The following is a 19,736-nucleotide window of genomic DNA, read 5'->3' on the forward strand; positions in this document are numbered from 1 at the left end:
TTCAGTATCAGCACAAGAATTCGTGGGCACACATTGTCTGATCTGCTAATTGCTCATCAGAGGCCACAGTCTAAATCAACCTTAAAGCTACAAAATTAAACAGAATCACCATTTCACATCAGATGTGTTCATCTCTGCATGGATCCTTCGAGCAAACCGTACAAATGTCTGTATTAAATACTTGGATTTGTGTAATTACCACTGCAAGGCTCAGTAGGAATTCTTTCACTTAAGTTTCCAAAAAAGTAGGATTGAGCATGCACACACACACACACACACACACACACACACACACACACACACACACACACACACACACACACACACACACACACACACACATATCACATCACGTCACATCGTATCACATCCTCTGTTGTAAAATAGAAAGGCATTGGAATTCAGGGTATCTCTGCTGTTTGGAGCATAAGAGCACATAATTTTGGTGCTCATCTTACTACTTATAAGCCTATAAATATTTATAAACCGAGCTATTAACCTTCTAGAGGGCCAATATTTTGATCATTCACCCATGGGTTTAATCAAACATCCTGAAGATCCTGAGACTCTATACAGGGAACATCAGGAATGATTAATTGAGGTACAAATAACTGGAAAGGTCAAAAAGCAAAGGATTCCGTTTAGGATCATGGGCAAAATACTCCAAGTTAGTGTCAAACACCGGAGGAGGAATGATAAACTCTAAGACCCTCCCCCCTCCACTGCCAAATAACTTGAAATATCAATACTCACACTAATTTATTCATAGCTAAAAAGGAAACCTTTTTGAAGATGGACCTCCTGTCTTCAATTAAAGTATTTGTTGGCAAGCATTGTGTAAAAAAAAAATGCATAAACAATTTGATGTTCTATCGGCAACATGTTTCTCCTTTAAGTGCTATTTTTCAAGTGCTGTTATCAGAAACAAATCATGAAAATACATAAGAATTAAAGTGTGATTATAATGGAGATTGTGTTGCTGCAGGAGTGGCTAGTAACTAGGACAGTATAAAGAAGGAACCAAGGGCCCAGCCATAGACTAAAGCATAGTCCTTAGCGAGAAGAAGAGCAGTTACTCTGATCATCTGTGTCCTGTAGGCCTCGTCCTCATTCTAGCATTAGATGAAAATTGATTGCTGCATACCTTGTTTGCACTATCACAGGGTACCTCTGAAGTGCAGGGGCAACCTCACACTTCATCATGCTGATTGGCACATGACAGAGCCCGGAGCGACCCTACTATGGAAGGAGAAAGCTTGCATATCCCACAGGAAGTTCTTGTTCATGACATATGCCTCTGTCTTGAACACTGCTTGTGCGAGAATTGAAATAAAGCAAGAAATGTCCTTTTGCAGAGTGCAGTGTGTCTGTGTGAGAGAGTCTTCTGATTCATATTCATATATCATGCACGGGGGAGACAAGTTGTTTCTGGTACATACCTAAAATCCTGCCCAGTACTAGAGATTTCACTGCACTGAATTCTGTGCCTGATGACAGATGGACTCCTCTTCTTGTACTCTCGTCAATCTATGTAGTTATCACCACCATCCATGTCGTTTGTTGTTTCATCAACAAAATGGCAGAAAGAAAAGAAAGACAGAAAAAAATGATAATAAAAATAAGCAACTGTTAACAGCCCTAAAGCCTTAAGGAAAAGAGTGTTTAAAGACATGGTTTTTTAAGCCACTATTTTCTAGCCCATGCTCAGATACTAATTTCCTTCACCTTTTATCCCCTGATGTTATTTCTCTCCACTATAGAAGAAATCCACAACTGATAAAGCCAACAAGAAATTATGTGTTCTTTTTCACTTCAGCACGTTTACCTAGCAGGGTTTTGTTTTGTTTTGTTTTTTTTTTACTGGAATCATGCTGCTAAGAAATTTTCTTGTATGTAGAGCTGGAGCATTAGTACTTTTCTTCAAAGCTACCACAGGGAGAAAGAAGTCCATTTTGCTGTAACTCACATCCTTCTCCAAAATTTATCCTGTTAATGCAGTCATTATTCTGTCCTGGGATTACAGCAGTGTTCATACCCATCAAAGGTCATTGTGATCCCTTGGAGTGAAGACGGTCCTAACTGTGGTTCATGATAAATGAGACATCATTTCTCCCTTAAGCAGAAGAAAACCAAGGCGAGAACTTCCATATTTTAAGACTTGGATATTGGTAATATATTACATAGGTCTGCTTCAAAACAACAACAACAACAAAACCTGACCACATTTGATAGTCTTGTTTTCTTTTTATTTTTAGTGTTGTCTGTGTTGTTTTCTGGTTTTGTAATCCCTGGAAGACTACTAAAAGGTGATTTTGCTATTCTATTTGTGATTCAATTTCTGCTCTAGATACTCCATGCTGGGTAGGCAGAGTATGGCTTCTGTTAAGGTTTCCTGCATTACCTCTACAAAAAGCATGTTTTCTTCCCTTTTGAGCTTTATATGGTGAAGTTGTCCATCGGCCATGTTTTTCAAGTCAAAGTTAACAATATCAGGCTCTTGATATTTATTTAGCTTGTACCTTATCTGCAAACTTCCTAAAGTAAGAAAAGGAGACATTTTTAGTAAAAAGAAAAAAATCACATTTTAAAACCTACCTACAGAACTTCAGAATTCTTTTATTGTTGTTCTTTATTCATTTTCTGAAAAAGATTCACAATCATTCAATTGGATGCCCTCTCTAAACATAACTCCTAAAAAACTATCCTCTTCTAAGTGAAATGATGTTTTCAAAATCAAGATGTCACTTTCTGGTCCTAAACCATCTCTTTCATGACAACCTTATATTTCACCCCTAAAAGTTTAAGACTATGCATATTCAACTTTCTTCACTGACCTCTGACTTTAAAAAAAAATAGTATTTCTGCAATGCCAGACTGTGCTCTTTATTAACTCATATTTTTAATGTTAACTCATATTTTTTAAATACTTAGCTCACACTCTAGAAATACAGTTGAGTAATAAGATTATTATAAAGAAATGTTGTTTAACTAAAGATAAGCAATATTTTCAGGCGACCATAGTCAAACATCGGAACCAAATTTGGATGAAAATAACGGCTTAAAGCCAAGTTTTCCATTAGAATCAACATTCCTCACCTGTCTGCAGAGCTGTTAATTGGAGTGCCTTCCAATTTAACAAGAAGACAAGCTTCAAGCTCAGGCATAGAGTTAGAATAAAAGCAAATATGCCGACTGAACGATAATATTTTTAATTGTGGTAACCATTGCCCTTGAGCCATATTGGATTTAGTTGCGTTGACATGTTTGTGTATTTGTATGTTTGTTCATCTTTCCCACCCAGAGAATTTATTACTAAAATTTTCACCTTTCATACAGATATAGGATACAGTAGACATCAGTGGCCTGTGATTTGTGTTTCTGTGGCCAAGTCAATACCGTGCATGCATGGACCAAGATTTTCCAGGACTGTTTCCTACTGCTCTGTTAGGAGACTGTTACTGGAACCCGTGTGTCATCTTTTTTTTTTTTTTTTTTTTTTTTTTTTTTTTTTGTCGGTCATGGGGCTTGAACTCTGGGCCTGGGCGCTGTCCCTCAGCTCTTCAGCTCAAGGCGAGCGCTCTACCACTTGAGCTACAGCGCCACTTCCGGTTTTCTGGTGGTTTATTGGAGATAGGAGTCTCACGGTCTCTCCTGCCCGGGCTGGCTTTGAACCGCGATCCTCAGATCTCAGCCTCCTGAGTAGCTAGGATTACAGGCGTGAGCCACCAGCGCCCGGCCCGTGTGTCATCTTATGGATACTTTCTTACGTATAATGCTGTTCCATCAATACTCCCTTAATAAGACTTACTTTGAAATGCAAGGAAATATTTACAACAATGAAATGTTGTATTCCAAAATGAACCACAAAATCCACCCCGGTATTCACCGGAACTAGTGAAGAACTTGGAGCAGTATGAAACACAAGCAACTCTTTTAGAGAAAGGAACTCCCTAGTTGCGTTGCCAGGCAAAGTTATTCACACAAATATCTCAAGGCATCTTAATGACTGAAAGGCATCTTTTGTAGATCAAATGTACGGGATCATAGTGAAGAAGCAAAATGAACACAAAACCTAAGCACATTCTTTTCTCCCTGGTTATTGGAGTTTTGAAAAGCAAGAGTGATGCATATTGTCACTGCCCTAATAGTCTAATTAATTTGCGTTTCTCCTCTCTGCCTCTCTCTCTCCCTCCCTCCCTCCCTCCTTCTCTCTCTCTCTCTCTCTCTCTCTCTCTCTCTCTCTCTCTCTCTCTCTCTCTCTCTCTCTCTCTCTCTCTCTCTCCCCTCTCCCTCTCTCTCTCTCTCTCTCCCTCTCTCTCTCTCACTCACCATTTCTGGCAATGATAATGGAAAGGTATTCTTTGTAAAAGGAGCTCATATACAGCAGCAAGCTTGGGGAGCGTGTTGTGCGGAAGCTAACTTCGATCATTTCCCTGCTCAGCTTCATATCGCCATGAAAGGACGCGGCATGAGAACTGGAGTTTTTACTCAAGGAATAATTTTCTTGAAAATTGTAAATCACCGATGAGCCAGTTCCGAAATAGGCAGAAATCTCTGAAATGACAGGCACATTTTACATTTAAAAAAATCAAAAACCTTTCAGAACAAGGAAGATTTATTAAGGTGCACTTATTGATATGTTACTATTTTAAAACAACAAGCTCCACCGATAGAATAGGCCCTAATTAATATAATACACTCAATTAATAGGGCTTTCACAACAGCTTTTAAAATGGCTGCAGGTTAGGATGACATGTAATTAATTCCTTCATGTAACATCCTAGTTGCAAGCTTGGCATTGTCATCTGAGTTCATATAAGAGCCAAACATCTAGTATTATACCACCTTAAACATCAAATTTCTTATTTAAATATTAACTCCCCATCTATTTATTTGTAGCTAGTATATACTAATTCTCCTCTAATCAGGAGAAAGAAGTATGAAGGACACTTTTGATTTCCAGGAGCAATAGGAAGGAATTTCATCATGTGTGTGCATGCATGAGCATGCGTGCGTGTGCGTGCATGTGTGTGTGTGTGCGCATGTGCACATACACATGCCAGCACTAGAACTAGAAATCAGGGCCTGGGCACTGTCCCCTAGCTTTTTCATTCAAGGCTGGTGCTCTACCACTGAGCTACCTACCACCTGGCTTCTACCACTTCTAGCTTTTTCATGGTTAATTGAAGTTAGTCTCATAGACTTTTCCCGCTTTAGCAGGCTTTGAACCAAGGTCATCAGCTCTCAATATCCTAAGTAAGTCGGCCCCTTTTTTCTGTGATGCTTTCTTAGATTTATTATGCATTACAAAAAAGAACTCTGTGTCTAGCATTAGTGGGAGAGAGGGGAAAAGATATTTTCTTGTCAGGAACTAACCAAAGGATTCACCGCCTGTTATATATCATTTAACCAAAGTCTCGTATTTTACCTCTGTGGGATGTATATCTAAAATTTAAACACCGAATACGCCACATATATATGCATGCAAAGAAAGAGAATAGTAGGATGAATAAATTTGCTTTGAATTCCTGAACTCATTTCTCTCCATTTCTATAGAGCTCTGTTGTTTGAACATAACATATATAATTGATAATACAGTCTAGGTCACAGAGGAATATTTTGATTCCTTTTAGTTTTTCAGGAATTTTTTAACTGATTGCTTTTATTACCTGTGACACCTTGCATCAAAAGCATGCAAGCAAAATGACATCCAAGCTTTGCGCTTACGAGATTGAACTAGAAACTATATCCGGCAAAGAAAGACATATGCTTAGAGAGAAGGAAGTCTTAAGTCCACCTTAAACAAAAATGTCTCCAACTAGACCCAGCAGGGTGTGCTTACTGAATCAAGTTGGATTTGAAATGATAGCTTATTCTTGCTAACAGCAGATGCCTTGAAAAGCACATTTATGCCAAGTTTTCATTAACTACTCCCAATGCTGTCTTAGCACATCAGGCAGGAGTTGCTTTGACGTGGAGCCAATCTCTGCTAGCCTCCTTCGGGGAAAAGTTCAGGAGCCCAGAGATATTCAAACAAAAGTAAATGAATTTAAATTAATTGGCTGTCAGCTTTCTATGAGAAAGTATGAAAATATAATAAATGTTTGTATACTCAGAGAAGTCTGTCCAGAACACTTACTATGACACTCTGTTCTTTGTTTCTGCCAGGATGTGGGTAAGTAAAATAAGAATGAAAAACAGTCTGCTATTCTATTTCCTCAGCAGATATCCATATCAGATCATAAAATATCTGAGGGTCCCAATATTGGTTACACATCAATACTCTGTGTGTGTGTGTGTGTGTGTGTGTGTGTGTGTGTGTGTGTGTGTGTGTCTCCTAGGGCTTGAACTTGGGGCCCAGGCATTGTCCCTGAACCTTTTTTGTTAAAGACTAGTGCTCTACCACTTGAGCCACAACTCAGCTACAGCTTTTTGGTGACAAGTGTCTCACAGTCTTTACTATCCACACTGACTTCAAATCTTGATCCTCAGACCTCAGCCACCTGAGCAGCTAGGATTTTCAGGGGTAAGCCACCAGTGCCTGGCCACATCTAGCTTTGGGGGGGGGGGGGCGGGTATTAATCAGAGATAAGAGTCTAACAGACTTTCCTGTCTGGGTTGGCTTTGAACCTTTATCCGCATACCTCAGTAGCTTTCCCAGGTAGCTAAGATTACAAACATGAGCTATTGGTGCCTGGCACACATCATTATTTAAAGGGCAATAATTATTGGGCATAATCCAAAACAAGCAAAAACCAAAATACAGCTTCCTACATTTCCTTGCATGGATGGACATCTTCATCAAAAATAACAACACAGAAGAGCTTTGAAAACACAGAACTGTCTCACAGGGCTGAATGCTGTGCCCCAACTCTTATCAGATGACTGACATTAGCTAGAAAAGAAAGCAGACACCTGAAGGTAACTATCTATAGATTTTTTTTTTCCTGCAAGAGATACTGTTTTTCTTCAAGGACGGAGTCAACTATATTTGAGTTAGGCAGAATCTAAGGGAAGACATCCGGTTGGCATTCACTAGATATGATGCAAAGAAATTCACCAATAGCAGTGTCTTTGTTCCCATAGCTACACAGAGAAGCCCTGCGGGGGGTGTCGCGGTCGTGAGTGTCAGTGTGTCTCATCTCACCTACCGTTGGAGCAGAATGGCCCCGTGTACGCCGAGGCTGAGCAGTCACAGAAGAACCCACTGGGCTTTTCTCTGCACTTCCCTCCGTGGCGACACAGCTTTCCGTAGCTGCCACAGTGTCCAGGACATCCGGGCTGCACCCCAGGTGTCACCTTGGCTCTTTCTTCCAAATCCAAGGTCATCCCGTTCAACTGCAGGGACCGGATGCAGCCCAGGAATCCTCTCTGTCTGGTGGCTGTCCCGCCTAGAAAGGAAATACTGCAAATGCAAGCATGTTCCCAGGTGTCTTAATCAGAGGCCCGACAAGAGAGAGCCAACCCTGAGCTGACAGAGAAGAGGAAGAATGAACGCAACAGTTGTAATCTGTGATTGTAGTAAGTATTGAATTTAAAGGCTTCACCTACCAGGCAGGCTACTGTACCAGCCCAATACATACCCCCCCCTTGATGCTTTTATTAGTTCTCAAATAGAATATTGTTTTGTGACCAGCCTCCACAGTCCTCCTCTGTATGCTTCTACCATGGCAAGAATGACAGGCATATGCCACTTCACCAAGCTTTGCCTTGGTTGAAATAATCTCCACACTGGCCTGGAACTGTAATTCTCTTACAGGTGTGAGCCACTGTACTCAACTCAAAACACTTTTTCTGTTGGGGTGAGGGTACTAAAGTTTAAACTCAGGGCCTTTGCTTCCTTGGATTGCTTGCTCAGCAGGTACTCTACCACCTGAACCAGGACTCCAGCTCTACTTTTTGCTGGCCAATTGGAGACTGAGTCTCACAGACTTTTCTGCCTGAGTTCTCATGGAACCACAGTCCTCCAGATCTCAGACTCCTGTTCAGCTAGGATGATAGGTGTGGAGTCACTGGCATTTTCAGATGTAGAAAGATAATTTTATTTTTATAAAGTTGCATTTATTTTTTTAATCTAAAAAAAAGATTTAAGCTTTTACTTGTAGACTTCTTTTTTTGGCCAGTCTCTTTATTTCAAAGAACGAAATAAAACCCACACCATTAACTTGCATTCAAAACAGCAATGCATAATGTGACTGATTTTTGTTTGCAATTTTAAATACACCTGTCTGGATTGGCAAATACAAATGTATCTGGAAAACCTGATCCCAGATGTTTGTTTTAACTTCGTGAGAGTTATTAAGGAATCCTTGAGGGTTTCCAACTTGACTAGGCCCTGTTCTGGTCTTCCGTTTAGAAGGAACATCAGCAAGATGGCAAGAATCCTATCCGGGACTTTTCTCTGATGTGTTTTCCGGCAGTTGGTATAGCATTCACTGTGTATACTTGGGTAGACTGCCAACGGCAGCTGGAGAAGGTAAACAATAAAGCAGCAGCCACACCTGCTGACCACATGACCACCACTTGACCACCTGACAGAAGTCCTCAAACTTCAAGGATTATGCACATGCGTGGAGGGCTCCCGATAAATGCAGACCTGGGGGCTGAGCCTGCGATCCAAACACGGGGTTGGGAGTCTAATTCACATCACCGGTCAGTCTCATCCACACAACCATGTAACCAGCCTATGCAGGGTACAAGATGACTTACACACCCATTGGTGTGCAAGGATGCCCTAAGGTGATACTTGAAGTCAGAAGACACTGCCCTGAAACATAAGGAATCTGGACACTTGTACTGAGCAGCGACTGGATGGCGGCAGAGTTGTCTTACCAGAGTCTGCATCGTTGAACGGCTGGCAGGATCTCTTACCCTCTCCATAAAACATCTTCATGTTCATGTTCTCCTCTCCCAATTCATTAAGCTACCTGCAAATCTAGCCGTAATTACTTGAGCTCTCCTCATCCACTGAGATGAAACAGCTTTATGGAGTTCAGACCTTGCTCCAAAACAAAGTCCTAAAAACTCTAAGTCCATCTTTGTCATCATTTACTGAGTTTGACATTTCACTGCTTTCCTTCACTGGGGTCTCTTGTCATTGGACTACATTAGACAGGACGACGTCATTTGCTGGGCACCGACAGCGCATAGAGCAATGCCCAGTGCACAACGGCTGTGACCCTCATCCGTTCCTTCCTCCATCCAACCACCTAGCATCAGCTTAGGATATCCAGGGTGGAAGAGGGGCCCCAGAGATGCTGAGGACCAGATACATGGGACATTTCTGAGTAAGTTACTTGACAGGGAATGAAAGACCTTGTCAATGAAATGTTTGAGAATTTAGCCTGGGGAGACATTAGCACCCACTTAGAAGTCAGACACAAAGACAGAATGGTCTCTTTGCCAATGGTTGACTTCAAAGTGGTTTGGTTTATAGAATGCATGCAGCTTCAACGAAGGCTTGGGTTCTGAGCATGTGGGGTTTGCTTTAAACAAACTCACAAGCATGGGGTGGGGGCTGACACTCCCCATTTCTGTTTCTGACTCTTCATGTTTAATTCCTTCTGTATTGACTCCAGTGCTCTTCTCCACGCCTCTCTTCTCCCCTTTCTCTCCCAGCTCCTTTCTGTTTCCCCATGAAGCCGATGGACTCACGGGATTCTCCTCTCGCAATCTGCCCTCTGCTGATGTAATTCATGGAGACTGGAGCTTACAGTCTTTAGTAAAAGTCTTTCCCAGCTAAGCCAGTCCATAGCCTCTGCTTACTCTTGACACAGGAAAACTCTGCAGAGAGCTGGGTGCTCTTAAGATTAGAAGTATTCCCTGGTGGATTTCATACCACCATCCATTGTGATCTTGAGATACAATGCAGAGTTCCTGGTGACATCAAGTTGCTGCTCCAGAATATCCGTGTCTCTAATTCAGGCTCCTCTTAGCTTCCCCCCAGTAGCAAAATAATTAATAATAATAATAATAATAATAATAATAATAATAATAATAATAATAATAATAATTTGAGGTCCAATAACTACAGTCAGCCTACTCTTGTCTAGTCTAATTCATCTTCTCTTTGTTTTAAATGATGAGGGACAGATGAACTCTCTAGAGAAAGTGAGAAAATGCAGTCATAGTCAGTCTACAAGGTGCGTATGTGAACCTGGAACAAGGTAGCTTGAGGGGGCGCGTCAGGTTGGGAGAGATGGATGAGGTCGATGGAAGGGGTGACACTGATTCAAATGCATTGTACTCACAAACTGACATGCTGAATTGAAACCCCTCTGGACAACTACTTAAAGATAATAAAACCCAGATCAGTACATGGATGGATGGGTAGATAAGAGAGAGAAAGAAAGAGAGAGGAAGACTGATGAGGAAATTGGGGTAGACAGAGACTCAGGAATCGCTGACCATAGGTGCAGTTAAAGAAATATAATAACTACTTCTAGTTAGATATGCAGTCTAATTTTAGAATCCATAGGTAGCCTTCATTCAAAGGTGGTCCTTTTTCTCTCCACTCCCAAGTCGGATTCAAAGGGAAATCTCTTCAATTTTCTCCTGCAAATCAGATCATCTTTGCTTGGCTTGGCATTTAACTATTCCCAGGTTGGCTCAGCAGCTTTATGCTGGGCAGTGTGTGACATTTTAGGGACAACGTTGGATGTGATTTCTTAAAGAGATTACAGTCTAGAAAGATATTGAGACAGAGAAACGAATGGTGTGGATGGCAGACACAGATATGGGGGAGAAGAATTGAGAGAATGTGGTTATTAAGAGGAAAAAAAGTGTGTGTGTGTGTGTGTGTGTGTGTGTGTGTGTGTGTGTGTGTGTGTGTGTGTGTGTGTGAATTATTAAGTTGAAGTAGAGAAAAAAACCAACTCCTAGCTTTGCAAACCTAATTTCTTTTTTCCATACTTCCAAAGAGTTTCTGTTTACCTGATCCAAAAGTTTTTCACAGTATCTGTACCTTTATCAGAGGACATAATGTCTAATTAGACATAAATAGACAGATCACACATTCCGGACGATTTCTACTTTGCCACTCCGTTTTAAGTAACTCTTTTTTTTTCACTTTTCAGATGTAACTCTGAAAAGCGTGGCTCGTGTAAATAAGATTGGGCTTGAAAGCTTAATTAAAGATTGCAATGCCTTTCCAGGGTTAGAGTATGTCCAATTAAAATGAGTTGCAGTTTGATTAATTGATTCCGGATGTTTCTGCTGAGCTATTATGTTTGGAACTATCTTCCAATTAATTTTCTATCAATTTACTAGCCATGTTCTATCAGGCATAATGAATTCTGGAACTTCACAGACGCTGTGTATCTTGAGACGCAAATGTCCAACTTCCCTATGTTACTGGATCTCAATCGAGCCGTCGGCCTGAGTAACGGGATTTTGAGGTTTTAGCGCCCAAGGAACCAAGCGAGGTGCTGAGCGGACTAAATTAGGCTCTACCTGTTGGTCCAACACTTTCATCGCATTCATTACTCTCAGGAAACTCGTCTAAGTGACAGATGTTATTTTCATGAAATTGGAGCCAGCAGCTCTTTCCTATGCCAATTTTCCACTACTTTTTGTGTCAGGAAGACCTTTGAGATTACACTTTGATTTTTTTTTTACAAAAAAAGGCAATTTATTCATGTGCTGTGTTCAGATATCATGGAGGATTAATTGGGAATGACTGAGTAATTGGCCCAGGAGTTCTTAAAGAAAGAAAAAAAATACATGATGCTCATACTTGTCTTTTAAAATTCAAGGTTATAAAAGCTAGCAGGGCAGGGCCCACAGGCTCTCCTTGACCTTGATGAGAAGTCAGGAGGAAGACAGGTAAAGCGGGCTGACCAACCAGCACAGGGCCAGCCAGGAACGGGGATGTGGACTGGGCCCAGGTTCAGTGCAAAGAATGAAAGGAAATGGCCTTCTGGATCTAGAGCTCTGGGTTTGAGTCCTGATGATGTGTAGTCAATCCTGAGAGGAGAGGATCTTCCAGAAAAGGGGGGTGTGAGACAGTGGGGAAGACTGTCACACTGGAAGCTCAGCTTTCATTTTACCATGCTCTGTTCTTGTTGAGCAAAGTCCTAGATTCACCGCATGGAGGAACACCATTCATGTTGATTCTCATGGGTGCAGCCCAGTACGGCTCTCTGGTTCAACCCTAGTTGGGTCTGTCTTAAAGAAATGAACTGCTTGGGGACGGGTGGGGGTGGGTGGGTAATTAAAGCATATTGTCTAGGCTCAAGGGCTTCTGCAACTTGAATTCTGCCTTTGGTGAATGGCCCACAAGATTGTTTTCCCCACTGAATGGAGGAAAGCAAGCATACTAAGGGTTTCTTAGGCTAATGACAGAGAAGAGACACCTCAGGGAAGAGACAAGAGCATCATTCAGAGGATATGATTATATTACAAGAGAAATATGACCGATATTGTACTGAATTGGTAATGAGGGGGCACATTTCCTACAAAAGAAAATCAGACCTGAATAAAAAGTAGTCAAGCATAAGACTATTTGATAGTCTCTTAGCAGGACTGTATTTTAGCATATCAAAAATGGAAAGTTTTTTTTAAAAAAAGACAAAAATCTGGAATATATTCTAATTAAGAATCGCTATTCATCAAAAGACATCGTTAGCAACAGGAAAATGCGTTCAAGTCTCTGAGAGGCAGAAGATATTTGTAATAAAGTTATACGGCAAAGGCCGATCCAAAATATATACAGTGCTAATAAATTTATATATCTCAAATAAAGGAAAAAATCTTATAGATGACAGCAGCAAATATGAGCAGCTACCACAAACAAGGACATGCAAATATTCAGCAAAGATAAGGCCTACATCCTGTTTAGCACATACCCACCCTATCAGCCAATAACCGTACACATCGATGCAAGAGAAATACAAACACCCACTGGCTCAGGAGAGACAGCACAGCAACACATTTGTAAGATCTGATGTTCAAAACTACTAAAATGCCCGTATTCAAGAACTAAATCTTATCTTTGTTCAGACACTTTCAGTTTCCCAAAAGAACCCAGATGATGCGGCTGACCAAGTGAGATTAAGAATTAAGACGTCAGAGCTTTTGGACACTGAGCATACACTATCAACCATTGTGCATGGCATTGGGAGAATGTTCGCTCTAGATACTCCATAAATATTCGCTGATTCGATGCAATTCAAATGTAACGCAAATGGCTTCTGACTATGTCAGGGGTCCTTCGCCGGGTTCTAGTCCCACCCGTTTGCAATGGAGTTTAACTCATTTAAAAACTTGTCAGGGAAAGAATTGAGACAGGAAACAAAAATTGCAGAGTTGGTTGAATGAAAATCAATTCAAGGCTAATTTAAGAAGCTTCTAGGGGAGAAAAAAAATGCTGAGTTTACAAACCAAAATAGAAAATGACCACTGTCACACTTCAGTTTTTTTAAAAAAAAAAAAAAAAAAAAAAAAAAGATTGATTCTTTTCTCTCCATCAGTTCTGTAGCTGGTGAAGAAATGTTTGCAAGTCCATGATAACAGCGGTGGCTCAGGACTGAGAGTTCTGTGAGTTAACCAGGTCAAGGGCAGAGATTGAATACACCGATAGGAATGGCATCACTAAAATCATTTCCCACAGCAATAGGTAGCAGCTCCGAAGAAGACTATTTAAGACATGTCACAAATCTCTTCCTCCGTCTCTGTCTCTCTGTCTGTCTGCTTCTCTGTGTCACAAACACACACACACACACACACACACACACACACACACACATAAACCAATGTAAAAAGGACCCTGTGCTACAAATAAGAAGAATGGAAAGGGATGTTCAGGGCGCCTAGCTCAGTGGCACCCTGCTTGTCTGATGTGCTAAAGGCCCTGGGTTCAATCCCCAGTACTACAACAAACAAATGAAGTGGCAAGGCATGCGCTATGAGCTGAAGACGGATTGTCTTGGTTGGCATGAGAAGCAATGTGGCGTGGTGATGTTGGGGAATATTTAAGGAAGGAGAGATGTTTGTTGTGTTGGACTCTTGTTTCCAAACTGATGTCACATTCCTGGATGTTAATCTTTCCCACCCGTTCCTATAAGCATGTTGGCTCTTGGTTATTTCTCCCTTGCTGTGTATGGTATCCTAACGTTTGGACTAGTTGAAGATAATTGCTCTCATATTTTGGAACCATGAGGACTATTTAAACTATCTTCTAGGCTGTGTGTGAGTGGCTCATACCTGTAATCCCAGCCATCCAGGAGGCATAGATGAGGATGATGGTGGTTCAAAACCAGCCTGAGAAAAGACTTAGTGAGATTCCCCCATCAACAAAACGAAGGTGTGGAGCCAGGGCCCCTGTCATCAGCTTCATGTGAGAGGCATTAGGAGGAGGATGGCAATCTAGGACCACCCTGGAAAAGAAGTGTGAGACTCTAACCTGAAAAAGACCTACAGCCCAAAAGCCTGGGGATGTGGCTAAAGCGGTACAGTGCCTGCCTAGATATCACAGGGTCCTGAGTTCAAACCCAAGAACCACCAAGAGAAAAGGAAAAGCCTTCTATTTCCTATTTCATGATGCAACTAAACTCATACTTGCATTTTTGGAGTTCCTTTTACTATTTTCTTACGGCCATTTGAATATACATATGCTGTCCAGCTGCATCCCACATTTGAAAGCACTATTTATTTTTTCCTGCCTTTCCTCAGAAGTTCAAGCATTAATCTTGCCTCAGAGTATTACTCTGTGGTGTGAACAAACTCAGAATTGGTCTTCAGTGACCAGGGTAGACCCAGCAGTTAAGAGAGGACACGGGATTCCTTTACATGATCCCATGGTACTGGCCACTTCTGAGAGATTCCCAAAAACATTTCTATAAAAAGATCATGAATATGCAACATTAATAAATATCCTTAACATAGATGCAGTCCGTGTAACACACCAAAAAATTAGCAGGCATTCAAAGATCTACAACATTCTATTTGCAGATATGTGGTCAAGATAGTATCTCAAATGTACTTATTTCTATTTGCCATGCTATTAATATTACTTGTGTTTCCTTGATCACTTGAAATATTGGACAATAATTTTCTGCTAACTTTGTTTATATACGTCTGTGTGTGTGTGTGTGTGTGTGTGAGAGAGAGAGAGAAGAGAGAGAGAGAGAGAGAGAGAGAGAGAGAGAGAGAGAGAGAGAGAGAGAGAGAGAGAGAGAGAGAGAGAGTCTACCAGTACTGAAGATTGAACTCAGGACTTGAGCACTGTTCCTTAAGTTTTTCACTCAAGACCAACACTCTACCGCTTGAGCCATATTTCCATTTCTGGATCTTTGCTGGAGATAAGAGTCACACAGTCTACCTTTGTCTAACTTTGAACTGCGATCCTCAGATCTCAGCCTCCACAGTAGCTCGGATTACAGGCATGAGCCACTAGCACCCAAAGACACATTTTTGTAGCTACAGTTTTGTCCTATATTTGTATGGATTTTGCTTCTGTGTAATTAAGAACATTATTATTATGACTATCATCATCATTGTTATTAGTCTCTGGTTCTGAAACATTTTTATTAGAATAAAGTCACACTGGACGTGGGTAGGCTTATTTTTCCACAGTGATGTTGACACCAACCATTTATCCCTTTTTACCCACATATAAAGGGTAGTGGTTATGCTCACTTAAAAACTACTCATTCGTCATAATTATTTTTAAGATGGACAGATGAAGTACAAATTAAACTCTTGAGCTTGTAAGTAAGGGGAATTAAATTACCCTTTACAATTTCAACCAGAAAATCAATTCTAGTATATTAAAGTTAGAGATTTCCAGTCACCCACGGAACCACGGGGCTCTCGGAGGAGAATGAGACTCGATGCTGACATGTTTATTAGTATGTGAAGAAGCCATTTCCAAGAGACAGGCTCCTTGTCCACAGGACATGGGCTGCCACAATCTATGAGCAGAGAAGCCTGGCTTCCTGTTGTGAGTGTAATTATGAGGTAGGTGGGACTTCACTGCAGGAGAGAAAGGAGGTAAGGCATTTCTCTGGGCTATTGAAGAAAGCCCTCAGCTTTCTGTAGCATGAAGAGCTCATCATAGATCATCTGCATTGTGGTTCAAAGGACAGCGTTCACTATGGCCATAAGTTAAAGACACAGAAAGCAAGCATGCAAAGTTAACTCCAGCTGAAATTAAAAACTAGGAAAGAACGTGAGAAATCCGAAGACTTACAAAGAAGCCCCGTACCCCCAAGGGTGAGCAGGGAATCAGGAATAACCAATTCGTTAGCAAGCTGTGTGGTGCTTTACATGCCAAGGAGGTCCCGACACACCTGCTCTAGCTTATACCCGGTTCTCTCTCACACACAGGCTAAAGTTGCCCTCCTTCCCTGCCGCCCCCCTTCCTCTAGGTCTTTCACACCATCAAGTGAGAACCTGGGAAATGTAACCTAGTTAGTACCAGATCCCTGTTTCCTGCCCATAAAGGCCACATTCCACATCTGGGCCTCCAACGTGAGGTCCATAACTCAGCTTCTTTCCCTGCATACGTTCTATCACACTCTTTCTTCTCTGTAGCCATATTGGCTTCCCTTTGTTCCTGAACACCTACAATGTCTTCCCTCCACCTTGAGGATGACCCTATCACCTGGAATTCTCTTCTGTAGGGGTTGAAAGCATTCTTCTCTCTCCTAACAACTCTGGCCTCTGATCAGATGTTAGGGTTTCAGAAAGTGGCTTCCTCCACCATTTTTGAAATCTAAGCACACCTATCCTCATGGCATGATTTTGTGTCTCTGCATTTTACTTGATAGCTTTCATCCCTATCTGAATACACACACACACACACACACACACACACACACACACACACACACACGTGTACATATACAGTATTTTAGTGTCAATTCTCATTTCTTTCGCTGAAATACAATCTTGGGACAGCAGCAAAGTTTGGGGTTACAGTACACACACACACACACACACACACACACACACACACACAACCACACACACGTGTACATATACAGTATTTTAGTGTCAATTCTCATTTCTTTCGCTGAAATACAATCTTGGGAAAGCAGCAAAGTTTGGGGTTACAGTATAACCCCATCATTAAATTAGCTCTAATTACTACTAACTCTTTTTTAAACTAGTCTCTCATCCACAGTGCTGTAATTCGGCATAATTTTTAAAGATTATAATGTGTCTGTCGTGGAGTCTGGAGGGAAAGATTTCTCTACAAATTTAGAAAAAAATCTGATGTATTCCATAATATGTTGTCAGTTGATAAACCAGTACTTTGTTTTGTAAGCACTTTTGTATTAGCTTGATCCAAGCCCTTTCCTAGCAGAGTGGGAAAGATGAGAGCAAGTCCATTGGTCTTTAAGGAAGACGGCAAGTCTTTTGTCATGAGCCTTTCCCCCAAAATCACTCCCATTCACTGCCTCATTCAAATATCAGTACCTGGTTCAGTTGACTCACAGTTTCTTGAAAGTAGGAATGAAGAAATGGCACAACCCGATCTTTATGTATAGTCCATATAACTTTCTCCCCTGCCTTTCCTTTCAAATGTTCACTGCTCTTGACTTCAACCACAATCCAGAGTGCCATTCCAAAACTCAAACCCCGTATGGAGATGTTAAAGGCACCACTAATTGTCTCAATGAAGGGGAAATCTCTCCGATCCTTATTCAGATTAGCAGCCATGACTTTTAGCAAAAAAAAAAAAAAAGACCCTAAAGCTATTTTCTGATGTCATACTGAACTTCATTACATCCAATTCGAAATCAGATTAAGGCCAGGATCCCTACCAGTCCCAATACAGAGTGATTCTAAGTCTATGGAGTCAAAATTCACACCAAGGATAAAAGGTCATCTACAGGCAAATGGCTGCATATTTCACTGAAAAATTCGAGGACAATTTCAGCTCTCTCAATTTCCTAGAATAGTAAAGGCTATTTCCAAGACACTGGCAGATTTTAAATTGCCATACCTTTCATTGTGGTCCCCCTTTTTTTTTCTCCCCTCCCTTTTTTGTGAATCGGAGAAATATCTATGACAATTTCCTGACCCAGCTGCTAGTATGGTATTAAAAGAAAAGCTATATATTTCTTCTCAAGTATTCTTTATTATTTTTATACCCTTAAATAAGCCTGTGGAGTAGCCAGACCATCACGATTAGATTGTCTCTCACAGTGCCTTATTCATTAAATACCTTTGGAGTAAAAGAAAGAATAAATCATAAAAGTAATAAGTAACAAAATGTATTAGGAGTCCTGAATATGGCGTTGTCAACTATGTTATAAACAAGCTTCATTTCCAGCAGTAAGAGAGCTAATAAGACTAGGTTGTTGGGCAACAGAAGGTATAATCAGGAGCTGACACATTTTGGTCTATATATAGCTCCTGAAAATATTGAAAATATGATTTCTGATGGTTCCTCATTTATCCTGTTTTATAGTGTTTGAGGCCTCTATTTACATTAAAATGCATCTATTAGCAGTGATCAAATGTGAGATGGTTCTTTGAACTGCATGGTTCATAGGTTCTATGAAGTAATTAGCAAAGACACTAAGGAAAACAAATCCATTGTGGGGGACAGAAGGGGAAGAAAATTTCCCCCATCACTATAAATGACAACTAAACAGGTCCAGAAAACAAAGCAACACCTGACTATTGATCTCTGGCAGGTTCTCAGAAGAGGGGAAGGAAATGAGGTGGAGCTAGTGGCAGTGGTGATGGGGGTTTGGTACTCTGCTCCTATTTTTCTTTGCTGTTAGTAGCATGCTTTAGATGCTGCATGGGACAGGCTTTGGCGCCACTAACACTGGATCACAAGGAAGGCCCTTTGATTCTGGGACGGGAGCTCCAATTCTGGCTATTGACAAAATCATACCCAAACAATTAATAAACAAACCAGACTCTGTCATATGAAGTAGGTAGGTATGTGGACTTAGGAATTCGAATCTTATTTGGTGGGTGGATTTTTTTTATTAGTATCATTTTATTAGCTTTAAGTAGTTGTCCAAGGGAGACTTTTCTTTGTTTTGGTTTTGTTTTTTTGTTTTGCTGGTCCTGGGGCTTGAACTCAGGGCCTGAGCACTGTTCCTGAGCCTCTCAGTGCGCAAGGCTAGCGCCCTACCACCTGAGCCACAGCGCCACTCTGGCTTTTTCTGTGTATGTGGTACTGAGGCATCCAACCCAGGGCCGCATGCATGCTAGAGGAGCACTGAGCCACCTTCCCAAGCCCCCAAAGGAGCTGGCTTGTGTTTACTTCCACACATGTCCGTTTATGAGCACAAAGCATCTTGATCAGCATCACCCCTTTCATCATCCTTCCCCGCTTCTTCCAACCCCACTCATCCCCCCATCTTCCCAGTACCACAGTCACACAGTCACATTTACCCACGAAGAGCTGGCTGTTGAGCTGCAGGAGAGCGTGGCCATCGGCTGGAGCCGGTTGTGTCTTGGGCAAGAGCTGGTCCACCTCGAGGGACGCCTCCTTCATGTTCCTGCCGACCCGGACGTGGTGCCACTGGTTGTCATTGAAGTGGGTGGGCGACTGCACCGAGATCTCGAAGGGCCCGTTGCCCACGTCGAAGGAAAAGGTCACCGTGGTCGGAGCTGCAGATAAGCAGATGTGAAGATTGTTCCAGTGGCTACATGGGAAGAACCATCATCAAACAGAGAGACAGTGCTATCCTAGGAGTCAACAGCAACCTGGTAGACATGGAAGTTCTGATGGAGACTCGAACAGTAAGACAGATTAATGTCTGGGA

General features: G+C 41.4%; 1 protein-coding gene across 1 annotated transcript in view; it reads right to left on the reverse strand.

Moving 5' to 3' along the window:
* LOC138825097 (contactin-associated protein-like 4) overlaps positions 1-19,736 on the reverse strand; it is a 230,957-nt gene that overhangs the window by 19,849 nt on the left and 191,372 nt on the right. Inside the window, exons 17-21 of the mRNA XM_070019483.1 lie at positions 19,363-19,581; positions 7,152-7,391; positions 4,330-4,554; positions 2,402-2,535; positions 1,440-1,527 (exon numbers count right to left, since the gene is read on the reverse strand). Coding sequence (XP_069875584.1) covers positions 1,440-1,527; positions 2,402-2,535; positions 4,330-4,554; positions 7,152-7,391; positions 19,363-19,581 — 906 coding nt within the window. The remainder of the gene's footprint in view (positions 1-1,439; positions 1,528-2,401; positions 2,536-4,329; positions 4,555-7,151; positions 7,392-19,362; positions 19,582-19,736) is intronic.

Source organism: Dipodomys merriami, unplaced genomic scaffold (genome assembly GCF_024711535.1).
Source record: "Dipodomys merriami isolate MVZ:Mamm:240054 unplaced genomic scaffold, mDipMer1.0.p SCAF_134, whole genome shotgun sequence".
Taxonomy (NCBI): domain Eukaryota; kingdom Metazoa; phylum Chordata; class Mammalia; order Rodentia; family Heteromyidae; genus Dipodomys; species Dipodomys merriami.